General features: G+C 29.1%; 1 protein-coding gene across 1 annotated transcript in view; it reads right to left on the bottom strand.

The window, feature by feature from the left end:
• The window catches only part of mRNA-cap (RNA guanylyltransferase and 5'-phosphatase mRNA capping enzyme), a 51,875-nt gene that overhangs the window by 10,385 nt on the left and 16,052 nt on the right, over nucleotides 1-25,438 (bottom strand). The window contains exons 6-10 of the mRNA XM_075356933.1: nucleotides 19,545-19,644; nucleotides 15,696-15,845; nucleotides 10,434-10,535; nucleotides 4,695-4,830; nucleotides 165-290 (exon numbers count right to left, since the gene is read on the bottom strand). Coding sequence (XP_075213048.1) covers nucleotides 165-290; nucleotides 4,695-4,830; nucleotides 10,434-10,535; nucleotides 15,696-15,845; nucleotides 19,545-19,644 — 614 coding nt within the window. The remainder of the gene's footprint in view (nucleotides 1-164; nucleotides 291-4,694; nucleotides 4,831-10,433; nucleotides 10,536-15,695; nucleotides 15,846-19,544; nucleotides 19,645-25,438) is intronic.

The following is a 25,438-nucleotide window of genomic DNA, read 5'->3' as shown; positions in this document are numbered from 1 at the left end:
TGTAGCATGTAATTCAAACTTGTCAACTTCTATAAGATGATAGTAAAAAAATAAGCAGACTGCTGAATTATGCCCATTATTGGAGCAGCACACATTCTTCCCAAACATTTGCAGTAAAATATGTCATCTATTTCTGGAAAAAAAAATTATCAATTATTATTTACCTCTATACAAGTTAATCGCACAGGATGAAATCTGTTGTTGGACATGTCAATCCCATCACACTGTATAACATCATAAACAAGATATCTTGGAATATCTTTACCTTCATGTCGATCAATTACCATCTCCTGCAATCAGAATTATATAAGATTTTCTTATAATAAAGCAATAAGTAGTTCAAGCATATTTAATGACAAATAATATTACAAAAAAACAGTGTAATATCTGGAACTGGGAATAAATTAGGGTATATATTATTTAGACAACAAGGTACTTCACCAATAAACCAACAATAAAAAATGAAAAAATACAGGTTTATTAATCAGGGAATAGTAGATAGCTTTTAATAATTTTTCACCAATATTTATCCTTTTCTTTCTTTAAGCCTAGAAATTTTGTTTAATAACAATAATGGGCTGCAACTTAGTTTTTAACCGTGAAAAATTAGAAACATAATAAAAATTATACCAAAAAAGTCGAATAGTAATTTAAAAGTTGTAAACAAATTAAAAGAATAAGATACAATGACTAGTGAAGACAACTGATCAAATAATTACTCTAATACTGACGTAATTATTTTATATTTATTATTTTCCAAAAAAAAATTTCATTATTGCTTTACTAGTCATGTACGAGTATATTTTCTACTTACTTATTTACATCAAATAACAGGCAAAAGAGCAAATACAAAAATCTTCATTTAATAATAAAATGTAAAGAATTGATAAATCTAATGTTTTATGTTTATTTGTAATAAATAAAATATAAACAAGATTATTTGTAATAATTTGTATTATCAATAATAATGTTATTGCTAATGTAAATTAATAATATTTATTTGTAATAAAACATACATTTTTTTTTCAATGGAAAAAGTTGCTTTAATATGTAAATATGACCTTCTTAACTTAACTCTTCTATGTAAATTCTACTTTTTTAAATATAAAAAAATTCTTCTTAACACTATTAGCCTTAACACTATTATTTTTTAGAAGCCAAAAATCATTTCTGCATATTTTTTATGTGCTTTTTCCAAAAGGCATTCATTTTTGTTTCTTTATACACTTTTAATTCTCCACAAATCTAGATTTTTTATATTGACTTCACCTTCTTAGCATAATAATAAAAGTCAGATCTAACCTTTAACTGATAATAATACGAGTGAATATATGACGTTACTACACAGCTTTTATATTTTTTATAACTTCATATGCATGTGTGCTACTTAAATTTTTAATTGTCCCTGATGACGTAGTAAGTTAGAATTATTTAAAATTTCATATTTTTATACATGTTGGTGAGAAAGATTTCTTTATATTTACTAACTGAATAATATACATCAATAGATGCTATACTTGATAAAAATTACAGTAAGAGTTTTGTAATTTCAACTCTAAAATTTTCCGATAATTTGAAAAATTGCTTGTCTTGTTATTTTTTTAAAAATATACTTAAATCAAACTTTCTAATAAAAAATGTATCAATAAAAATATTTTCAAGTCAACAGTTTTATTAACACCAAATCTGCTAATAACTAGCAGATCGATGTTTAAGAAAAATCACTATGTATTTGTAATCAAAATAAGGATAAATTTAATTAAATCCATTTCAACAAAGAAACAATACAATATAATTAATAAACAATGCTTTCTGAGTTATTAATAAAATGACACTTCTTTTAAAAGCTTACAAGGATTAAAAAATTAGACTTTCATTAATTGTTTTAAGAAAGCTGACTTCTTTAACAAGAAAAGTCCATTTTTCAAGAATTACAATATTTTTCATTTGGGAATGTAGAAGGGAATGTAAATAATCATCACACACTAGAAAAGAAATGAGGAGATATAGAGGAGAGATTTGTGTGTAAAAGAAGAAGAGATAAAAATTAATGGAAGAGAAGTGTCAATGAGTGGTAAACCTATTTTTGACATAGTTGATTTGTTGACAAAGCGGCATTTTAATAAATGTCATTTATAGTGGTAAATGGCATTTGTGGATGTTAGTTGAAAACCCAACTAACATCTATAATTATTAATTATGATGCTTCTGTATTTCTGAAAATACAGAACCATCACAAATTATACAGTAATAGTATACAGTAATGTAATTACATTAAAGAGTCCTTATTCACATTAATTTACTAAATAAAAAATTGTACTTCATTATTAACAGATTGCACTAGTAAACATATGTTAAAAACATTTAAATAATTAAAAACCTGTATCAATTTTCAGAGAACAGAAGGAATATTGTTAACATTTTTTGATAAGGTTGCCTGCCAGCTTTATAACTAAGATTTTTCAATTAAAATTTTTTAGTACTCCCTTGAGTTGAATTAGTAATGCATTTTACTGTATATCCCTAATGTCTTCAGAAGTGAAACAATAACCACAGGTTTCAATGCTGTAGTTCTGTTCTTGTAGCAATGTCTTTAGAACCATATCAACAAATTGTATTAAATACTAACTTGATACGATGAAGATGGTCTAAATTGTTTTATACTCATTATAAACTCAAGCTGAGGCTGGTTGAATTCTTGCTGTTATTGAATAGACATCTTTGTTAAAAAAAAATAAATTTTCTGTTCCGCAGATTCAAACCTTTTAATCACTAAAAAATTAACCTCATATAAAAATCCAATATCCTTCATCTTCACAATTATCAATTTTTAACCAGAAAAAAGTTTTACACCCCAGCAGTCTTCTTATGTAGCTTTGAAGTTTGGAATATACAATTTACCATTTCTATTTCTGCATTCAGAATCTGAAAAGTAAAATACTAAAGCTTACATAATAAAACATACATAAAAAAGCTTATATAAGCTAACAAAAAAAAAAAAAAATAATAATACTAATAATAAATAGAAACAAAGATTTAAAGGATTACTAAATAGACTAATAAAAGTTTAAAACATAAAATTCTATATCCGTTAGGATAGATAGAATTTTGTGAATGTTAAGTTTATTAACTAAGTTTATGTGAAGTTTATTGAATAAGAGTTAAATTATCTAATTTATTGATATCAGTAATTTAATTGTAATAAAAAAAAAAATTTACCTTAGAAAAAGTATATAATTGGTCTGTACAACATCTAGAAGATATTTCTTATTGTTTCATTCCTGAAAAGTAACTTCAAATTGAAAAAATAACAAAACTGACTTAAAAAAAATGGCAGCCCTGCAATGTTACAAATTGAGTCATAGAGATATTTTGCTCAGAAACTGCTGAAACAACCAAGAGAACTGTCAAATAGCAAACTGTCAATAGCTTAAATTTACTATGTGAACATTATGTTTATTATATGAACATTAATGTGTGATCATCATTTGCATAGCATACTGTCATTACCTATCTAGGCAAGACCTATACAAAGTTTTAAAGATAACAGATAACTCCAATATCTGTCTATACCTTTTGCAATGTAGAACTCTATGTTGTGAATAATGATCTCTTTCTGTAAACATCAATTTCAACTTAATTCTTGACAATTGACCAAAATATTACACCACATTTACACAAGAGTGAAAAAGACCTGACCTGTACTTCAAAAAAGTTAATTTTACATTGCGCCACATTTACTGAGAATTGCAGATTTGTCATTAAGGAAACACACACTTGTTCTAATAACTCTTGGGACTAGAAGAAAAGGAACGTGACATTCCTTTAGTTTATCTCACTTAGAGTGAAGTAAACAAAGTGATGATATCTTTATTTGTTTTGGAGGTAATTGCAAAACCAATTTCAACCTTTAAAATTCAATGAAATATTCTAAAGGTCTGGAGTAACATAGGAAAAAAGGTTTCTAATCCATTCAGGAACTTTAATAGATAGTTGCAAGTAAAACATTTCAAGCAAGTAACACAAATAATTAACAGTTAGGTTTAAAAGTACACTTAATTTAAAATACTGGTGTATATTACAAAAGAATTGTGAAGGAAATAAGAAGTATTGTATTCTCAGTTACTCTTTCCTCTACTAACATCAACTCCAAATTGTTCAAAAACTTAATTCACTTTTTACTACAGTTTTTTGCTAATTAAATTAAGTTCCAACCAAGTAGAGTTTAATCAAACTAAGATTTTTATCCAAAAATTTGCTTTTATTGTACAAATATATTGAAGACTTATTTATTTTGTGCGTTTCATGTAATTTTCCAACATGAAGAAATTTATTTAAAAAAAGAAAACTATCTTCAATAGTAAGTTTATTGCATTGGAAAAAAACTATTTAAATGCATTTTGCAAGTGTCACAAGACTGACCATTTTCTGGAAATGTCTGTCCCTGCATGGGCTAAAATTGGCACATCCTGTTTAATCATTAATGATCTTTGTTAATTTTTGCTGAATTTCCTTTGACAAAATTTTTCTCCGACTTTACTTTTCATTGTTGGATGCGACAGTGTGTAGTTGAAAAGTAAATCTATTTACATTTTGAAAGAAAAGCAAAAATACCAGGAAAAGAGTGCATTCTTAACAATATATTGAAAATATACTAAAAAAATATACTTCTGATAAAAATTACAAATACTTGCCCCATCCAATAATGTATTGGTTAGATGACGTTGAGGATTTTTTCTTGAGGGAAATCGCAATCCTTCTACTTGGAATATGCTGTTATCCCTGTCTATGAAAAAAATGTCATTTTCCTTTAATATCAGCATCATATATCTGGAAAAACATTTTTAACAGATACTCAATTAATAACTTGAAAAATTGATAATTTATTTATGTATATACGGTCAAACTTTCTGTAACATCTGAAAGCTATTACAAAGGAGCAGGTTCCAAGAAAGAAAATGAATCATACTTCTTTAAAATAAGTCAGTACAATGATGCTCAGTGTCCCAAATAGTAGCATCTTCAAAATACATTATAAAATAGTAACAGTAAAAGCCACATTTTTTCAGTTCCTACATAAGACCTAGTAGTTTTTATTGGGTTCTGTAGATCAAAAAACTTAACAACAGTGCATGCAGCTCCATTAGGCTAAGCAACAACATTCCATTAACATTTTTTTTATTTTCTATATGTATAATGACGAAGATGGAAATAAATTAAAATTTGCCTGTCTTTTGCTGGGAATTTAACCTGAGACCAGCTAATCTAAAAACTGACATGCTAATAACTCAGCCAGTTGATACAAATAGTAGTTGCTAAGCTTAGAACTTCAGAGTAAATAATATCTTAAAACATAATAGTGAATCACGGATAATACAAAAAAAAGTTACATAGAAATTGGTACTGAAAAGATGTTTAAAACTTAAAGTTCTAAGAAATGAACTCTATTTTTACAAATAGTATAAATTTAAATGTAACAGTAATCAATATCATATCATTTAATTAAACTGTCATGTAACATTTATTTAACATTTAACATGTTAAATAAATAGCAAGAATAACAAATATTTTTAGAAAGTTAAAACACACATACGTAATATAAAAATGCAGAACAATGCCAATCACATGACATAATGTACAAGGGGTGATCCAAAACTAAGGACTGATTGGTAGCAAAAGTAAGGACTGATTGGTAGCAATAACAGTTGAAAAATTTATTAATGGTTTCAAATATTTACATATTTATTTTATTTTTCTAAATTAGCACCATTTCATTACAAATACTTTTGATATTTGAAATAAGATTCTTCAAACCCACTGCATTAAATTCTGCCGCCTGAGATTATAGCCAATTTTGCATCAAGATTTTCAACTCTTCACTTTCCTTGAATTGTTGAGATGCAAGCCGATTTTTAGGTATTGGAAGAGATGGTAATCATTGGGTGCTAATTCAGGTATATAAAGCAGTTGATAAAAGATTTCCCATCCAAATTTTTGAATTGTTTCTGTTGTGCATGAAGCCATGTGTGGACATGTGTTATCATAACAATTCCTGGTCTAAGCATTCCCTATCATCAGTTTTGAATAGCACAACAGAGTTTAGAAAGAAATTGACAAGATTTGTAATGTGATGGATGTTCCAGGTTTCGTGAATTCAATCAAAAGCACATTCCATCCTTTTGGTCCCAGAATATTACAACTGCAATAAATTTCCTTTGAGATTGCATTTATTTGAATTTTTTCGGTTGAGGTGAATTACATCAAATGAATGACAATAGATTGTTGTTTCATCTCAGCATTGATGTATGAAATCCACATTTCGTCACCAGTGATCATGTGAGAAAAATTTTATCTCTCATGGTTAAAACTGTTGATAAAAGCATGTGCAGACATCATTCTGTGAACTTTGTAAACACTTATCAATATTTTGGGCACCTTTGTATAAATAGTTTACAATAGCCTAGAGTATCAGTCATGATTTTCAACAATATTGTCTTTGAAATTTCTGGAAATTCTAGAGAAAGATTGCTAATTGTAAAGCGTCGATTTTCTCTCTTCTGTATTCACATGTTCAACAAGATTGTCAGTTCGGACACTAAGCCTGTCACTTCACTGTTAGTTGTGAATGTGTGAATGGCCTTCCTTAAACTCAAGACACCATTACCTTACTTTTTCTTCACTCACTATGGAAAGCCCATAACTTTCTAACAATTGATGATAAATTTCAGCAGAATTTTCTCCTCTTGCGTTTAGAAATCTAATCACTGATTGAACAATGAACTGACAGCAATGTAGGTCCATGAACCAATCAATGTTGCCAATCGTTATTTATAATTCATCAGCCCTTACTTTTTAACTGTGTCTCATAATATTAAAAAGTTTTAAAATAAACATTTTTAATCATCAACATATAATCTATTTGAAAATCAAAAGATGTAAAAAAAGATTTTTACATTTTTTAAAATTAAAAAAATAACCTATCCAATATATTCAAGATATTCATACATTTTCTAAAGGAGTTTTTTTTATAGTTCTAGCCATATTTACATTCTATATGATAGTGTTCTCTGTTTTTTCTTGCCAAAATATGAATAAATATATGAAATGAAAATGCCTCAGATTTTTTTCTAAACCGTTTGAAAAATTAAATGAAAAATAGAATAATATTCTACCATTTATATTGTAAATATATATATATATATATATATATATATATATATATATATATATATATATATAAGGGCAGAAGCATAGAAACAATGGAACTCCCATAAAAGAGAAAAAAATAGTAACAATTGTAAGACACGACAAAAAGAGATTGTGAGAACCATCAGAAGAAACAAGAGGCAGCATGACATTGCTAAATTGGAAAAGATGGATTCAACAACATCATCACGCCAGAAGGATTATACGCTATAGAATGTTTAGCCATAAAATGAAAAGAAGATGTCAAGGAGATCGAAAAGCAGGAGCGAAAAATACTACAAAAAAACAAAGGAGAGTGGCGACTACAGAGCAACAAGGAACTCTTTAAGAAAATTGAAACTTTCACAACAGCAAGAAAATGAAGAACTAAATTTTATGGAAACCTAAAGAGGATGGACACAAACAGGCTGATGAAATTGATTTTTGATCATCTTACGAAACTCAGAAAGACAACAAATTGGGTTAAGGAAATCAGAAGTGATCTGAAGGAAATGGGCATCTTGGAAGAGTTTACAAGAATGTTTTCAGGAAAATTATAGATAATTGGAAGCAATTTAAATAAAAACAGGTATGTGATATGACAGGAACATACATAATATAATCTAAGACAAGGTACAGCAACAATTATAATAAAAGGAAGAAAAATTGTGAATTGTACTGTTTTGATTATGGATGTTTACGCCAATGCGTAAAGTTGTCTTATTCCAATAATGTTTTTGTCATTATTTTATCTGCTGTGGTCGCAATGTTTCATAAAAGCAATTTCTATTTAACCACATTAGTTTTAACTGTTTGTTGTTATCTCTAATTTTAATGTTGTCAAGTTCCTAGAAGTTTAATTTTCTTTGTCTGCGATCACATCATTTCCTCTACTTGTTCGTATTTCAGCAATTATTTATCAGTCTTATGTAACTCTTTTAATGGTCTGCTTGCTTATAAAATTAATCGTTGTTATGTTCTTTCTTACCCAAACTTCCCGTTTATGCTAATTTCTTTGTCTTATCAATACCAGCACACTACCTCTTGTTGCCAACACACACTCTCTTCAGTCTATTACCTTCTTTGTTTCCCTCTCTTCTCATCACGCCACTATTTCTTCAGTCCAGAAAAGAGTTTCATAGTGTGAGGACCTAGGACTCGATCACTTCTCTATCTCGTACAGTTGCAGTTCAGATCTGATTTTCACTATGTGTGGATCGTTCTCTTCTCTCTCTCTCTCTTGTACAGATTAGTCCAGGAAAGACTCTCATGGTGTGTGCACCTGTGACTCAGTCACGTCTCTCTCTCTCTTGTATAGCTTGGCTATTCTCTTCGCCTTCGTGCACTCTTAACTGTGGTAATACTCAGTCTCCATATCGTCTTGTACTCTGTTGAAAGTGGTTCTGATATTACAAACCAACCAAGTTTATCGACGCAGTATTCTCTCCAAACTCATTACTACAAATCTGAGACGCCACATCTTGTTCAACTTCTAAACAACGTTTCACCTCTGTATTCTTGATACGCCATTGTAGACTATGCCAAGGATAAACTGTATGTATTTATATGTACTTCATTTTCACGAGTTCATTTTTTACAAATATTCATGTGTGATTAAGGCAAGTTCAAATTATTCATTATTTATTATATTAAACAGTTATGTTATTAGTAAAATCAGTGAAATACACAACTAACTGTACTTTATGAATTTGAAACTCAAGATTGGTTTAAAAGACCATTTCTTCATTCAAGTATAGTCACGCAAGGTGGCTTAGTTATCGGTTATGTTATCATTTTTTCATGTGTAACATATTTTATGTGCTATTAATGCCAACTATCTTCATTATCAAATCGACTTGTAATTAAATACTACTTTAGAATTATAAAACATATGTGCAACATATTTCATATTATTATTGATAACTATTATTAATAATATTCTGGTTGTTCACTAAAAGTCTATGTTCAAAAGTCAGTTACTGAGGGTAAATTACCTTTACCTGAAATGTTTATTGTAATTAACTCTATCATTTAATCTAATGTAATTTGTTAATCGCAGGGATTAATTCTTGTCTATTCATGAGCTGAATTCATATTACTGTTCTTAAATTAATTTTAAAGAAAATAACTCCTGTTGTGAAGTTATGATTTGGGACTTTGTAATTTCTTATTTTCAAGACAGCTTACTTACTAAAATGAACTCTATTTATATGATTACTCATTTCAATTTGATTATATTGTAATTATCTCTTTTTGTACTGGAATATTAGTGTGTATAATTTGATTATATTGTAATTATCTCTTTTTGTACTGGAATATTAGTGTGGCCTTTTTGCTACAACGAACTAGAATTACATGTTTTAATTATTTAATGCTAAGTATGTTGATGTCCATAATTCAGAAAAGGCTAGTGCCAATGATAAGATTTACTGTAGTTTATTTTTCTAAGTTAATGACATTTGTTCATTGTTAATTTTCATTATTACAGAATATGTCAGTAATGCAACAGATTTCCAGTTACACTATGTTTATTGATGTTATGTTTATAAGTTTATAATTGTAAAAAAAAGGTGTTTAAGTTCTCTTGTTTTTAGACTTTGTTAAATTGCAGATTTTCATATTATTAACCTATATGCAGTTTATTTTGTGTGATAAATTGTAGATTTTCATGATGATTATTAGAAAAATGTATGTTTAAGTATTTCTCATTTTAATATTACAATTATGTTATGTTAGTTTCACCTGATATTCCTTGTATAATTTCTGTATAGAATTAAGTTATGTTTATTCTGTAATTTCATTCAATCTTTTAAGGTTATGATTTTAGATAAGGTTAAATTGTTTTTTCTCTAATTAAAGTCCAATTTCTTTTGGCAAATACGAGCTGTGTGTCATTTTTTTTTGTTAACTTTACCCAACAATGGATTCATTTTATTATATATGAATTGGCACACATCTCTTATAGAGAAAAATCATGAACAAGCAACCAGGCTTCTTCAATGTTTTTATAAAGTACAGTTGATACAAACAATTCAAAAAATGTATCATTTTTTAAACTGGCTAACCTATGTTTTAATAAACTAAAGTTATAGTAATTGGCACTGGGTTGCATTTTAAAGTAAACTAAAGTCAAAAGCATAAAGTAAAAGTGATAACGTCAAACACCACAGTACACTAAAAATAAATTTTAAACAACATTAATGTTCAGTTACTAACTGTTGACTCATCAAATACATTAACAGATTTACCTTGTACCATCTGCCTTCCATGATACCCTATAAGGTTTTTCTTGAAGCAACTTGATATTTTCTATGTCCATAGAAACTGGCTGACAACCAGGGAAACCGGACCTGAGAAAATAAACAGAATTAAGTAAATATAAATCACATTATTTATTATATGACTTTATTGTGAAATCACTGACATTGCAAACTACAAAAGACATTAATTTAGCTAATAACATCATTTTGATTTTTAACACCATAAAAACATGATAAAAAAAATCTGATGTGGACACCACATGACTTCTTGTATGCCTATTAAATTACATATACACATTTAAAAAAAATGAAAAGTATTTATTTTACTAATAACTTCTGATTTATATATATATATATATATATATATATATTATTATTGAATTATTATTTATTATAATAAAATTTTTACAATCAGAGGTTAATAATTATTAATAAATCAACATCTTTAAAATTAAAAAAAATGAGGTTAAAGTCAGATTCAAACTGATGTGCCTGCCGCCTTCCCCTTGTTAAGATCCAAATATTTCATTAATTAAAATTTGATTTGGCTATAACTCTGGAACCAATGAAAAAAAATATATCATAATTACCACTTATGACATATTGTTGAAAAGCTCTCAATGAGGGCTTATTACTGCAGTTAAGAAAAGTCCAAAATCCAATTTTTTTGGATTTTGTGCTTTTTTGGTCTCGATTGCAATCAAAAGGGGAGGTGCACAACTAAATGTTACAACAGTTCTAAATCCAAAATTTCAACAATCTACAGCTAATCGTTTTTGAGTTATGCGAGATACATATGTACGTACATACAAACATCAAGCCAAAATTAGTCAAAATGGATTCAGGGATGGTCAAAATGGATATTTCCATCGAAATCTGAAAACCGAAATTTTTTGTGATTACAATACTTCCTTTACTTTGTACAAGAAAGTAAAAAATTGGCATGTCGATCAATTGAAATCAAAATTTTATGAATCATTATGAAAACAATTTGATCAGTCTTCAAAATTTAATTTGCAAATACTCTACACAAGGTTTATAAGATGACCATCTTATGGGTTTTGTCCAGAAAAGGCAGAAACTACGTAGGAAAGTTGCCTTTAAAATATACGAACAACTGTTACAACAGGTAACTCTGCCATCAATTACTTTCATGCTGCACTTATGACCAAATTAATAATTTTTAAAGTTTGTATTACAAATGTAAGCAGACATTAATAAGTCTATATATCAGAAAAATATTCTAAGAAAACATATTCAGTCATCTCCTGACTAGCAGGATGCCTTGTTCTACATAACATTTGTCTCCAAATTCTTACCAAAAAATTTTTTAAGTTTTGAATTTTCATTCAGGAGGAAACCACTGAACAGAAACAGGAGTCAAGACATACATACTACCTTTTTGTCTAAGAATTTTCAACCATGGAGAACATAGTAGGGTCAAATATATATACTAGCGAACAAATTAATCCGAACAAAGGGAATTTTCATTCTGTGGCAGATTGCTTGCTATGTGATGTTTCAGGTTTTGCTGTTAGTTCATATACAAAACAGAATTAGTGGTTTATGTGCTTTTATAATTCACTGTCAATTAGGTTTTGGAGACCTTGTGAGTTTCTGTTATAAGTTTGTTTTTCGTTTCTAGTTAATACAATGGATATAACACCATGAAAGTGGTCAAAAATTGATCCTCTCTCCCAACACACACAAATTACTCAAAGACAGATTGCCAGTGAGTTGTAGTGTGGGGTTAGGTACTGTAAATGAAATTGTGAAAAAGTTTAGGGAAACAAATTCCGTCTCTCCAAAGAGAAAAGGAAAATGTAGATGGAAAAAGAAAACCACACCTACACAGGATCGATTATTAATAAGGAAAAGCAAAATTAATCCAAAATTGTCAACTGTTGACCTTAATAGGAACCTGAGAGCTAGTGGACAGTTCATATTAGATTGTTGGCAGTGGGAAGGATTGTCAGAAACCTAAAAAGAAGCAGTCACCGACACAGGTTATGAAGACAAAAAGACTTCAATGGGCAAAGGAACATAAAGAATGGACTACTGAGATGTGAAAAAAAGTTATTTTTTCAGATGACACTCATTTCTTTGTCCAAGGGGAGAGAGTAGCCTACATACATAAGTCAGCAGATGAGAATACTACTATGCCAGCACACATGCAAAAAGCTCCCAAACACCCAGCTAAAAAAATATTTTGGGGATGTTTTACATATGAAGGGCCAGGAGCACTTATGCCTGTGGACGGGATGATGAAATTGGACCAATACATTAACATATGCCAAAGAAAAATAGTCCCACTTATGCAGAAGAACCCAGAACTCATTTTCCAACAGGACCTTGCACCATGTTACATGTCAAACAAAGAAAAAGAATTCTTCAAAAAACTTTGGGTGCTCTTGAGACCAGGGAACTCCCCTGACCTGAATCCCACTGAAAATTTATGGGCCATGCTAAAAAGAAGACTTGGGGAAAATGAATTGTAGCACAAAAAGTAATGTTATTAGTTCAGTGGTACAGGTTTGGTTTCAAGATGAAGAAATAAAAAATCATAGTTCTAACTTAGTGGATACAATGCCAAAGAGGATTAATGAAATAATAAAAAACAAAGGTGCACACTAACTATTAAATTTTACTATTAAACATTTTTTCTTTCAAAAGTAAAATTTCTGTTAAAAGTAATTTGTTCAGATTATTTTGTTCGCCACTGTATCCACTGAAAAAGGAAAAGACAAGATTAAGGGTAATGAAAAGGAGTGGGCAGTGAAAAATGAACATGTGAGCATTAAGGTAGATCAGTTTAGTTTACTCTATTACACAGAGATTTATAAAATTACTCACAAACAGCAGTTCCTTTTATTTAATCTTCCGCTAAGATATAATAGCTAGATTTGTTTGTACATTTTATTCATATAAAAAACGGGGAATAAAATAAGGTCACAAGATTTTCTAATGGAATGGAGTTAACTGATTTTAATGTTGGGCTGAGTTTATTCATAATTATTTTGACTTTAAAAATGATTGTTAGTAACTGGAGCTTTTAAATAACATATAAATAGAATTTTTAATCTTTTACAGAAGTAACAGAGCAGAAAAAAATAAGCCTCATCAATCCACATTACATAAAAAAAAGAAGTAATTCACAGGAATAAGAATACTATAAACACCATTAATAAAAAAAAACTAACAAATGAAATTACAGACAAATTTATTAAATGTATTATTATTTATTCTGTACTTTTAATGTTCTAACAATAAATGGTTGGCGAAATTTTATTAGTATTGTTACTGTATAACAAGTATTTATACTGTTTAATTTACCATGTTTGTCCATATTTTATAATCAACTCATTTACATTTATTTATTTGCATATTAAGTGCAAATTGATACATGTAGAATAACAATAATAATAATAATAATAATCAGGGAATTTTAATCAATTTAGGTGCCATGTAGACATTTCATTGGTTGACTCTCAGAGCTCATCAACTCTGTAATACATAATAAATACTTAATAATTAAAATAATGTCAATGATAAAAATTCTTTTAATTATTTACAGAATAACAATTTTAGGGATTCAGTAAAACTAAAGTGGTTTTCCGGCAAGGTTATATTTGGGACGTGTATTTTAATGATTCCAAACTTTATGTGGTATATAATGTAATGTACAATAACAAATGTACAAAGATCAGATTAGACTGGTGAAGAAGGAAGTGCCCAATAAGGGAATTCAAATTATTGTACATAGGCAAAGTTCTACTTTATCTCATAACATTCCAATATAGAAATAGCTATCCTATTTGCTCTCTGATTGGCTATATGTAACAAATGTTGATGCAAGGAATCTACCAAGAGACAAAATACCAAGAATGAGAAAAACATATACACACACACATATTATAAACCATACAATCATACTTGTTTAACTTAATGCAAATAAGAAACCAAGAACACTAGTGGAAACTTTATGGGGAGATATAATAAACGAGTTATTCTTGCAAAATGCATTATGTACTCTAATAGTGTTGTAGAAGCTATTACAACGACTTACAGTAATAAAATTGGCTGTAAGTAATTCAAACAGGAATTATTGCAAAATTTTATTCAATATCATTTTTCCATTTTCTTTAAAATTGTTATTATATTCTTTTAATTGTTATATACCAAACTCTATTAATTGAAAAACCAAACTGTCTCAGTTAGATTTCTATTATTCACACACTAAGTAATAGTGTAAAACTTACCAGAGGCAAAAATGTGTCAAAACATTTTGTTTCCTTCCCAATTTAGTGCAATTTGTTATTTTTAACTTATTAAAGAAAATTTTCAATATATTATCTCTATCTCACAAATTACAAAATTTTAAAGATTGATTGATGATTTATCAAATGCTATACATGAAAATTGTGGGCAAGAAGTTATAAATTCCGATTAAATTTCAACAAAATTAAGATAATATAAACAATACATTATTACATAAACACTACTTGATCCTAATGTTACCAGTAGCACAAACTCCTTACTGTTTCTTGAACGTAAAAAAATGAAGTTACACATTAAATTTTCAACTTGTGTTGATCTTAATATTTAAAGGTATGCAGCAATATATAAAATGTTTTAAATTTCTAGTACTACTAGAGCATTATTAAAATATATAGGTTTATAATTTGAGTTTAATTTTTTTAGTTCTGGTAAACAATTTATTTCCAATGAAAGATGGTCAAAAGTGCCCAATCATAAACTATTCCTGTTGGTTTAAAAGCTCAGTAGTCTTTTGACCAGGCAAAACCGGTATTCAAGAAATGGCTTTCTGTACTAGAACGCAAATGTGTGAGAAGGAAACTGTATAATCTGAAGGCTTATTGTAAATAATTAATAATATACTAGTTGGGAATTTGATGAATAATATACTTTAAATATATTAAAAGCCTAATACTAGTACAGAATATGATTATAATTTGTCTTGCTTATTGTTACAATTACTAATACTGCTACATTATGTTGTAATTAACAGTTTCTGATGCCAATAAATGCACCTTTGTTTAATAAAATAAAATTGTTATAGAAATAAAAGAATTTAATAAAAAATGCCGTCAGTGATACAGAAAAATTAAATAATAACATGAAAGTAATGGATGAAAAAGGAATCAGAATTTCATGAAACATAACAGTAATTTAGTATGAATGATTTATTATACTATTATATTGAAATTTAAATATTTTTCAAGCACTTACGAATCCCAGTTGCACATGTTCTGAACAGTTCGCTGTATGTTTTGCATTCTGTTTTGGTTACGTACAGGTAACACACCAGGTACACCTTCCATGAATACTGGATCCTTTACATTTGTCTCTCTGCGACGCTTCTTATTTCCTTCCCTACCACTATAAAAATAACCAGTGAAAAACATGATGAACTAAGAAAAGAAAACAATACAATAGTAAAATTAAATTAAAAAGGGTGAATTTGCCACCATACCTTTAAAAGAGATTCAAGCCATTTAAAGATTCTGACTAATGACCAAATGTACCAACAATGTATACTTATTATTAAATGTTAAAAAGAATAATTATATTTCATAAACATGGTCTGTTTTTATTTATAAGTTTTAACAGTTTATTCACATTTGATTTTCATTTTAGACTTTTAATTAATAATTATTAATATATTTCAACATAATTACATAATGGTAATAGTAAAACTAAATAATTTTTTTTAAATGTCTTTAAATAGTAGTTTGTTAGCTGAACTATCCTTTATATCAATTAATGATTACATGGATAATAAAATTAATCATTTCTTGATAATTTCTATGATTTATATCCTGAGATTTTAGGACTTGCAGAACAACCAAGCTCCAGGAAGTTGTAGTTTACTTGTTTTACCACAGATCAACATAAATTATAAATGCAGTATTTAAACAGAATATATTTAAAAAGTCCATATATATATATATATATATATATATATATATATATATATATATAATTACTCCTTTCATACATGTCAGCATATCAACATATGGCTATGGACAGTTTCCTTTAAGGCGTTTGTTAGAAGTTAGGAATGAAATGCGCATTTCATTCCATAACTGGGTTCATGCTGTCAATATCAGTGCTTGTACAGCCAACACAAGAAGTGAGACATGAATTACTGTGTATTTTTTTTATATTGGGCACTTATATTATGCATTTCATAACTGTATATTTTATAAGATAAATGAAGTCTGTTTATATCAAATTGTAAATATGCACTGTAAAAAATCATGCTACTGGAGAAGCTCTTGTCAATAACTGTGGCTATGACTGTACTGTCTCTGTAGCTGAGTTTTTGTCCTTTGTGAAAACACGTGTGTTCTCCTTGGTTTGGGGGGGGGGGGGGTTAGAATTCAAACTGCTATATCCAGTTGCCAATAATAAACAGCTGATCTCTACTTTCAAGGGAAAGAAACATGGTTTGGACATGTTAAAAAATTGAAGCAAAAAGAACAGCAATGAATTTTCTGAAATGGGAGGTAAATAGGAAGAACTTAAAAGGAAGACAAGTAAAAGGTGGCTGATAAATTTAATGAGGATATTATAAGTAGTAGAGAATTGGAAAGGTTTATGGAGTAGGAGTGGTGGAAGGAAAGCACCAACTAATAGTCTATGATTCTAATCCAGGACTTTGGATATGGGGTGGAGAAGGAAAAAGAGGAAGAAGAAAGAGAAGGCATGAATTGTAAAGAAGAGACCAGCATGAATTGAAGAATTAGTAAATGTACGTCTGAGAAGAATTTACATAGCTAAGTTAACAATTTTCTTAACTATATCAAATTCAATATTCTTTAATATTTTTGCAAAACTGAGAAATTTATAAGAGTGTTTTATTTATGTCCAGAAGAATTTAGCATTCACTTACTTCAGCTTCGATTGCTTAAAAACATGTTACAGATAATCAAGAGTACAATAATGTTATAACTGTATACTGTAAAATATCCGTGCTGTGTTTAAACTCAATAATTTTATATTACTATCCTTCATATTCAGTAGGTATGTTTTTTCTGAGAATCACTTTGGACAATAAATAAAAAAAATAAATATGAACCACGATATATATCTCTCTACAAGTTCTTCATTCATACATATGTAATTATTTATTGTTTAAAATTAATTTTTGGATTACAAATAATTTTAATATATTTTTATTCATTTAAGATCTCCCCAACAACTATTTAAATAAAAAAACAATTAATGGTATAACATAATCAATGATCAAAATATTGTTAACCTCATAAGTAGAAATAAAAAGCTGTATAAATCTTACACATGTGGAGCAATTTTATGTTTACACTTAAGCAATGTTATTTTATCAGGGGTTGCTCCTCAAGGCATAATAAATTAATGTTAATAAAAATGAAAAAAAAAGAGGAAATAAGACTTGGAAAACAAAACAACACTAAGTGAAAATAAGAATACCACCATAATACTGAAGATTCTATTTATAATATAAAACTATCAGTTATGTAAAAGGACAAAAAATTTTGAATGTAACTCCATCCTTTTGCATGCATACTACTTGATGGTTCCAATACAGCAAACATATTTCAGGGATTACAACTGACTTGACATAATAAATAAATACTTTTGAATTATACAGACTAAAAAGGCAACCTACTAATAAATTTAAAAACATTTAATCTGTAAATGGTGATAGGAGTTTGGTGATACAAAATGTTGCTTTCTATTAATAAAAGAATAATAATTTTAAAAAAAATACATTTTCAAAATTTGTATTTTAATAAACTTTTATTATATATTGTAGTGCTGGTCAGTGAATAAAAGTGGTCTACACAGAAATAAAATAAATCTGATGTGGAGACCTTTATATTAAATAATTAGAATCTAGAAGGTTAAATTAATTGATAATATGAGAATTTATCATAAGATTTTCTGTATATTACCACTTTCAACTTCATGCTACTGTTAAATAGGGTGTGATGCAAGCAAGCAAAACCAAGTAATATTTTGCAATATTCAATCAATAGAACAATATTAAATTATTTACCTAAGGTATAATTAATACCAGGTTTATTTATATTACATGAAAAAGATTAATAAAATAAACAAAAATGAACAATCTTTACATGTTTAATAATGAAAAAAGCAAAGTAATAGTTCCATATAATTGAAAAACAATCAGTTTTTAAATCTGAAGCATAACTGGAAATGCATATGAAGCAGAGGCATATGGGAAGGTCATGTTACATAAAATGATTTCTCACTATCACTACTGTCAGTTTTCAGGGATTATAACTGCTTACTACAAGCACATTGTTACAATTGGGAATTACAGTTTATAAAGAACCATAAAAAGAAAAAATTGAATCAAAGAGAAAATATTTAACATATGTTGACAATAAGTAAGTTTTTCGAAACTAATAGACTTTATTTAATATTTTCAAGAGAAAACAAAAGCCAGATGCTTAATATTTGTTCAATAAATAATTTAATATTTAATGATGTGTTTGCAAATAAGCACTATTACTAATAACTACTTAAAAGTACATGCACTCTTTACAAACTATACTTAAAAGTACATGCACTCTTTACAAACTATACTTAAAAGTACATGCACTCTTTACAAACTATATATTTTAAAATTCATGATTAGAAAAAATCTTAACTGAAACCATTCTTGGTAATAGGAGAGGGCATTATTATATGGAGTCACCATAAATAGACCCCCTCCATATATGTTCTGTATGTGCGATATCTGAAGGCTATGTATCTGCTATAGTATCATAATAAGCGACTAATTTTAATACTTTTATTAGCTGATAGTTGATGTAAAGACTTAACACTGCTTTAGTATGAAGTTCCTCTTAAGAATACTTATAGAAACACTTATAAAATGATAACCAATAATGAAGTGTCTAATTGAAAAGTGATATTTCTTTATTAGTTAAATAAAAATAATTTAAGTGATTTTTAAGTAGATAATAGACAACCCACAAAATATTTTTGCCAGTATTAACTTACATAAGTAAAACTAAGAATATTAATAGGCTTAAAATATTGTTAATTAGCAACTATGACACTTACTTATTGTCATTTTGACTTGCAGATCTTTTGACAGTACTTCCAAATGAATTATTCTTGATTTCATTATCATCATTGTCATCATCAAAATCATCACCCTCTTCTACAAAATAACAATGAAAGAACATGAAAATGATGACTAAATAATTTAATTAACTAAAATAACTAACTACATATCAGGTATCCCATCTGTTCAAATTACTTCTAGTTCAAGATTTCAGGATTTTTATTAACTATAAATACACAGGTTAATAAGTGAAACCAGTAGTAATCTACATTAATTATCAAGTATTATTTTAACTTCTTAACCATAAAGACTCTGTTGGAATAATGTTTACGATCGGACTTTTTAACTTTTTGCTAAAATAACAACTTCAACAAAAGTCAAATTGAGCCTTCACAAATTCTGACTAGATACATCCATAACAAATAGGAGAAATTTGTCTGGTGAACTGAATTTAAACAAACTTCAAAAGTTCATCTACCATCAAGTCATACACCACTTTCACCTCACTAGATGAAATCTAGAGCTGTAACTCAGGACCTAGTTCCACTACACATGACCCCCTTCAAAGGTCATTTAAGGAATATTTTACTGGCTGAACCAGAGAAGGCAACTTGGATACTGGTTCAGAGAAGGCAACTTGGATACGTTGTGCTGTAACTTAGCAAACAACATGCGACTGGGAGCATTGAAATGCCCTAACATTGCACACAATAGCAAAAACAATACAAATCCAAAATCAAACCAAAGCAAATCACCTATAATTCCACATACAATATAAACTCACTTATGCAGACTGATAACTAAAAATAATAACTGACCTAATGAACCAACACAAAATTCTCATCATGGGATTGCAGTAAATAAGAAACACCAACCAGGATGCCATGGAATCTCAAGGATATAGGTTCTACAAAGATACACCTGGTAAGACAGCAATGAAAAAGGTCCCAGAGTTTGGAACAGGCTTTTTGGTAAGTCTCGAAATAAAAAACTCTGTACAAAAATTCAAATCACAATTCCCAAGAACCTCAACACTTAACCTAAACACATCTAACAAAAACAAAACAAACATTAACAAAATCTAAACATCTAACATCACCAAAACCTGAACCCTAATAAACACTCATGTCACCACTAATAATAAAAACAAATCTCATAAGACCATAAAGAATAGAAAAGTTCTGGGACCTATTCAACCAGACCAAAAATAACATCCCCAAAAACCACATTAAACAACTAATTGGAGACTTCAACACTCAACTAGGCAGGGAAAGAAGATACCGTACTATCATCAGAAAATAGCCTGCCCAAAAGAGAACATATGAAAATGGACAGAGACTCATCGATCTCTGCAGAAACTACAACCTAATCTTGAAAACTACATATTTCAAGAGTAAACCTCAAAAACCCAAAACCTGAAAACACCCGGACTACACTAAAGGAGATTGGCAACTAGATCATGTCTTCAGGGACAAACACCAACTCACAAAGAGATCTACAACATAAATGTCTTCCGAGGAGTATTCAGGCTCAGACCACTATGTAGTCAAAATTAAAATTAAATTCACTCCCCAAAGGAAGCAACAAAACAAGTCCCTAAAACTAAAAGAAAAATAGACTCTACCCAACTAATCAAGAACGAAAATTACCAAAAAGCAACCAAAAAAATAACAATCATGGATAAAGTCAAAGACCTACTCAACAATCTTAAACAAGGTGCATAAGAATTGGCTCCAATAAAACCCCATAAAAAGCATAAATGGTGGAACAGCGAATGCAACAAAACAATAGAAAAGACACATCTAGAATGGTTATTACATCAATCCCAAAAATTAGAAACATCCTTCCAAAATCTAGTAAAACAAAGAAAACATACCACCTGAAACCTAAGGAAAATAAAAAGACAACACCATACAGACACACTGAAATTACTAGACAAAGAATTCAACAAAACACAGTTGAGGGACTATCACAAAACCTTCAAAAGCAACTCTAAAAATAAGAACCTCCAACCCACAAATGAAGAAGAAAACCATAATCTGGCTCACAACAATAAAGACAATGCAGAAATCCTAGCTAAATATTTCAACAAACTCCTTAGTTGCAAAAAAACAACAGAACTCCTAAAATTCAACACCAGTACCCTAATAACAACACCACTGAAAAACATAAAAGAAAACCTCCCAAAAGAAGTCTACCAAGCACTGGATGAGATGAAGAATTACAAAGCGGCGAGAGAAGATCAGACTTTTGTAGAGATCTGGAAACATGCAGGAAGTCCAGCAAAAATCGTTCTTCAACAACTAGTCAACATCAAACAAGAACTACCAGAACAACACTGGATGACAGCCTTCATCCACCTACTACACAAAACAGACGCTAACAACTGCATGGGAACTTCACTCCCAGACACAACATAAAAAATTATTTCAATAATCACCATCAACAGGATCAGTTTATAACTCAAGAAAGCACTAGGAGAATACCAGGGAGGTTTCAGACCCTGGAGAAGCCAGGTCATGAGTTTCTAGCTAATAATGGTTACAGCAGAAAAAGAAGTAGAGACATGGTGATAACATTTGTAGTCTTCAAGAAAGTATATAACTGTGTCCATAGAGAAACCTTACTAAAAATTCTAAAATACCCCAGAGCACATCTTTCTTTCTTATAAAAAAGGATGGTGTGTAGATTTGTTTGTATGTTGTTTGTCATATATGCTCACATTTTTATTTTAGCTGCTATTTGTGCAGAACAAAACCAACAGTGGCATGCCAGACAGCTGTGCACAGCGACTCTCTCTCCTGTTAGAAGCAGTCTATTGTCAATTAATTTACAGATTTAATTTAATTTCTAAGCATAGATTATTTTTATTTAAAAGTTAATTTTTATTTATTAAACCTTTTTAATAAAAGAAAGGGATTATTAGTTAATATTTAGCAGTAAAAAAAAGGATTCTTTATTTAGCAGGAGAGTCATTTGGTGCATGTGGCTAGTGCATAACCATTGGCCCACTCTGCACCAATGGCAGCAGCTGGACTGGCAAGTAACACAACCTCACGCAAGTTGATTCCCTGTTATCAATATGACTAGTGTTAAACATTATATTTCTATTAAAAACTATTAAATTCTATATCTACTCACTCCTGAAGCTATTTTAAATATAAAAACACCTTAATGTTCAGAAAAATATTCTCTACACTCAAATATTTCTTTTCTTAAGGTATTTCTGTAAAATACTTAATATTCTCACAAACATGAGGATATGAATGTGTTGAGGATCCAGAGGGCAGAGCCCCCTGGCTAGGCAGCTGGTTGAGCGAAGCGAGCCCTGATTGGCTAACCTCAAATTAATAAACATATAGAAATGACCCTCACAAACACTAAGTCAAAAGTGAAAATCAGAGGTGAACTCTTGGAACCTTTTGAGATCAAAACATGACTGTGTCAAGGCAATGGACTCTCATTGCTACTATTCAACTGCACTGTGGAAATGTGATGAGGGAATGGTTCAAAAAATGCTCTCAAAAATAAAAATAGGTAAAAAAATCAAAACAAAACTGCCTTGGGTTTTCCAATGAATTGGCACTGCTAGAGTAAATGACACTGACGAAGCTAAAACACAGATATTAGAACTTCAAAACATTCCAAATAAATTGGCCTCAAAATATAATTTTAAGTGACAGAAATTATGCTCAAAAACCAAAACATTTAAAAGAAGTAAAAATAAACAGTAACAAAGTCAAAATAGTAACCCAATTCAAATACCTTGGAGAAATAATAACAAACAACCTAAATGAAAATCCTAAATCCAAACAAGAACTAGCTAAAGCAAAAAAATGAACCGGTACACCTCCATTAAAAAAATGTCAACCCAAAAATGCAAAGATAAGACACCACAACAATTATAAAACTGAAGCCACATATGCAACAGAAACACTCTTCTTCCTGAATGAACAATCGAAGACCAACAAACTCCACAAAATCGAAAGAAGAATTGCATAATAAAAAGTACCAGAAAGAAATCTGAAGGAAATCAAGGACAAAAATACTTGCTTCACACTCACAAGAAACTCACAACACAAACATTTTTAACACCAAAAAGGGTATAGAGATCAGAATGTATGAAAAAGTACTGGGAGGACCGCAAAATCCAATAGTCCCTTCAGACACTTGGATAATGGACTGACTACAGTGATTCTATGCAGTCATAAAAGATGAAAAAAAAAAAGACTATTTTTTTATACTAGATCCTGATCAATCCTAAATTACCATGGTAAATTCTATAAAACAAATTTATATTCAAAATAATGAAGATTGATATCATATGACGTTAAAGATAGGTTTACTAATTTTCCATTTAAGCTTCAATATCAAAGCCTGAGTATATGCTGACAGACTTCATTGGTGTCAACACCACAGCCCAACTGTACATTGGACTACCAGACTTGCTAGTAACCACTTCAAATTCAATTTATGAAGAGTTTTTTCCAAAGAATAATGATCTAAATTTTTTGAAACGGGTCTTTTTTGAAACAGATAATTCAAATTTATCTGATAAGGGAAGTTCATGTGCGATATTTTACAGCACAAACTTTAAAAATTTTCTGAAATGATGTAAATTTTGTACAGTCAACAAGGATATACATTTTTTTTACTCTCAAGAGAGAGTTTCATGCTGTTTCCAAAAATTTAAGTAGTGGTGTAACTGACAGTTTGAACCATAGCACTTTTTTTTATATCACTGTTACACTACTCAAAAAATGATCAACAATAAATAAAAGTCGACAATAAAGTTGCTATAATTTCCTGGTATTAATTATTTATTCTTATATAATGGAAAAATAATATGATATGAAAAAAGTTTAATAGATTCAAAAAATCATAATTTTTTTTTACTTTTTGCACTCCTCCATCTCCAAAATCACCTCCCAAGAAAATGTTTTGATTTTTCTATGTTTACTATGTTGAATAAAAGAAATTTTAGAAAATTCAACTGAAAAATGTACAGTCAATAAAACATTACTTAAAATTTCTTTTTTTGATGGTGGGGGTGAATTATGAACAAATTTTATTGTAATATTAAAAGTTTAAACTAAATAGTTTTAAAAAAAGTAAAAAATCAATATTTTTAAAATCTAATTGGCTCCCCTATCCCAACAATGTCCCCAAAGTATTATTTTTGGGTCACTTGCATTACTAGTATGCTTAGGAAGACATAGACAGTAAGTTAAAAAATATGCAATATAAAAATGTAACTTTTTCAATTTTTTGGGGAAGGGGAGAATTTGGGGGCAATTTTTTTTTTAATGGTAAGATAAGCATGTACGCATGTACTGAGCTTAATATGAAGTGTGATTAAATTTTAATTATTGCAAAAACATTTTGCAAAATTTGACTCTGAAGTAATTATTTACCCTACCCCTTGGAGAAATTAACTCGAAACTTAACCAACAAATTATCCCATACATATGAGTCTCTGTGTCAAATTTTATCATCATATGTTTATCCAGTCAAAAGTTATTAAGCTAAACACATGCCAACATACGTACATATTATGAACATAACTCCTCCCCCCACTCTTTTGGGGTCTCTGGGTCATAAAACATAGAGAAATGGAAAAAATCGCACACACTTTTCTTCTTACATCACAGCTTTAGAGCTACAATGGCAGGAATGTAAAAATTCAAATCACCCATATCAACAAATAATGACAGCTTTAGACATTAGCTTAGTCTACCTTAGCTATTGAAATGGTAGCTTAGTAATTCTACAGTATGAAATACAGAACATCTAATTACATAGAGTATAAGAAATGACTAAATAATAAATTTGCCATAATTAAATTTATCACCAAAGAAAACTATAACAAAGTACTGTAGATAAATAATAG

The sequence above is a fragment of the Lycorma delicatula genome, chromosome 2 (assembly GCF_047948215.1).
Source record: "Lycorma delicatula isolate Av1 chromosome 2, ASM4794821v1, whole genome shotgun sequence".
Lineage (NCBI taxonomy): Eukaryota > Metazoa > Arthropoda > Insecta > Hemiptera > Fulgoridae > Lycorma > Lycorma delicatula.
Note: the sequence above shows the minus strand (reverse complement) of the source record. Positions and strands in the feature narration are given on the sequence as shown.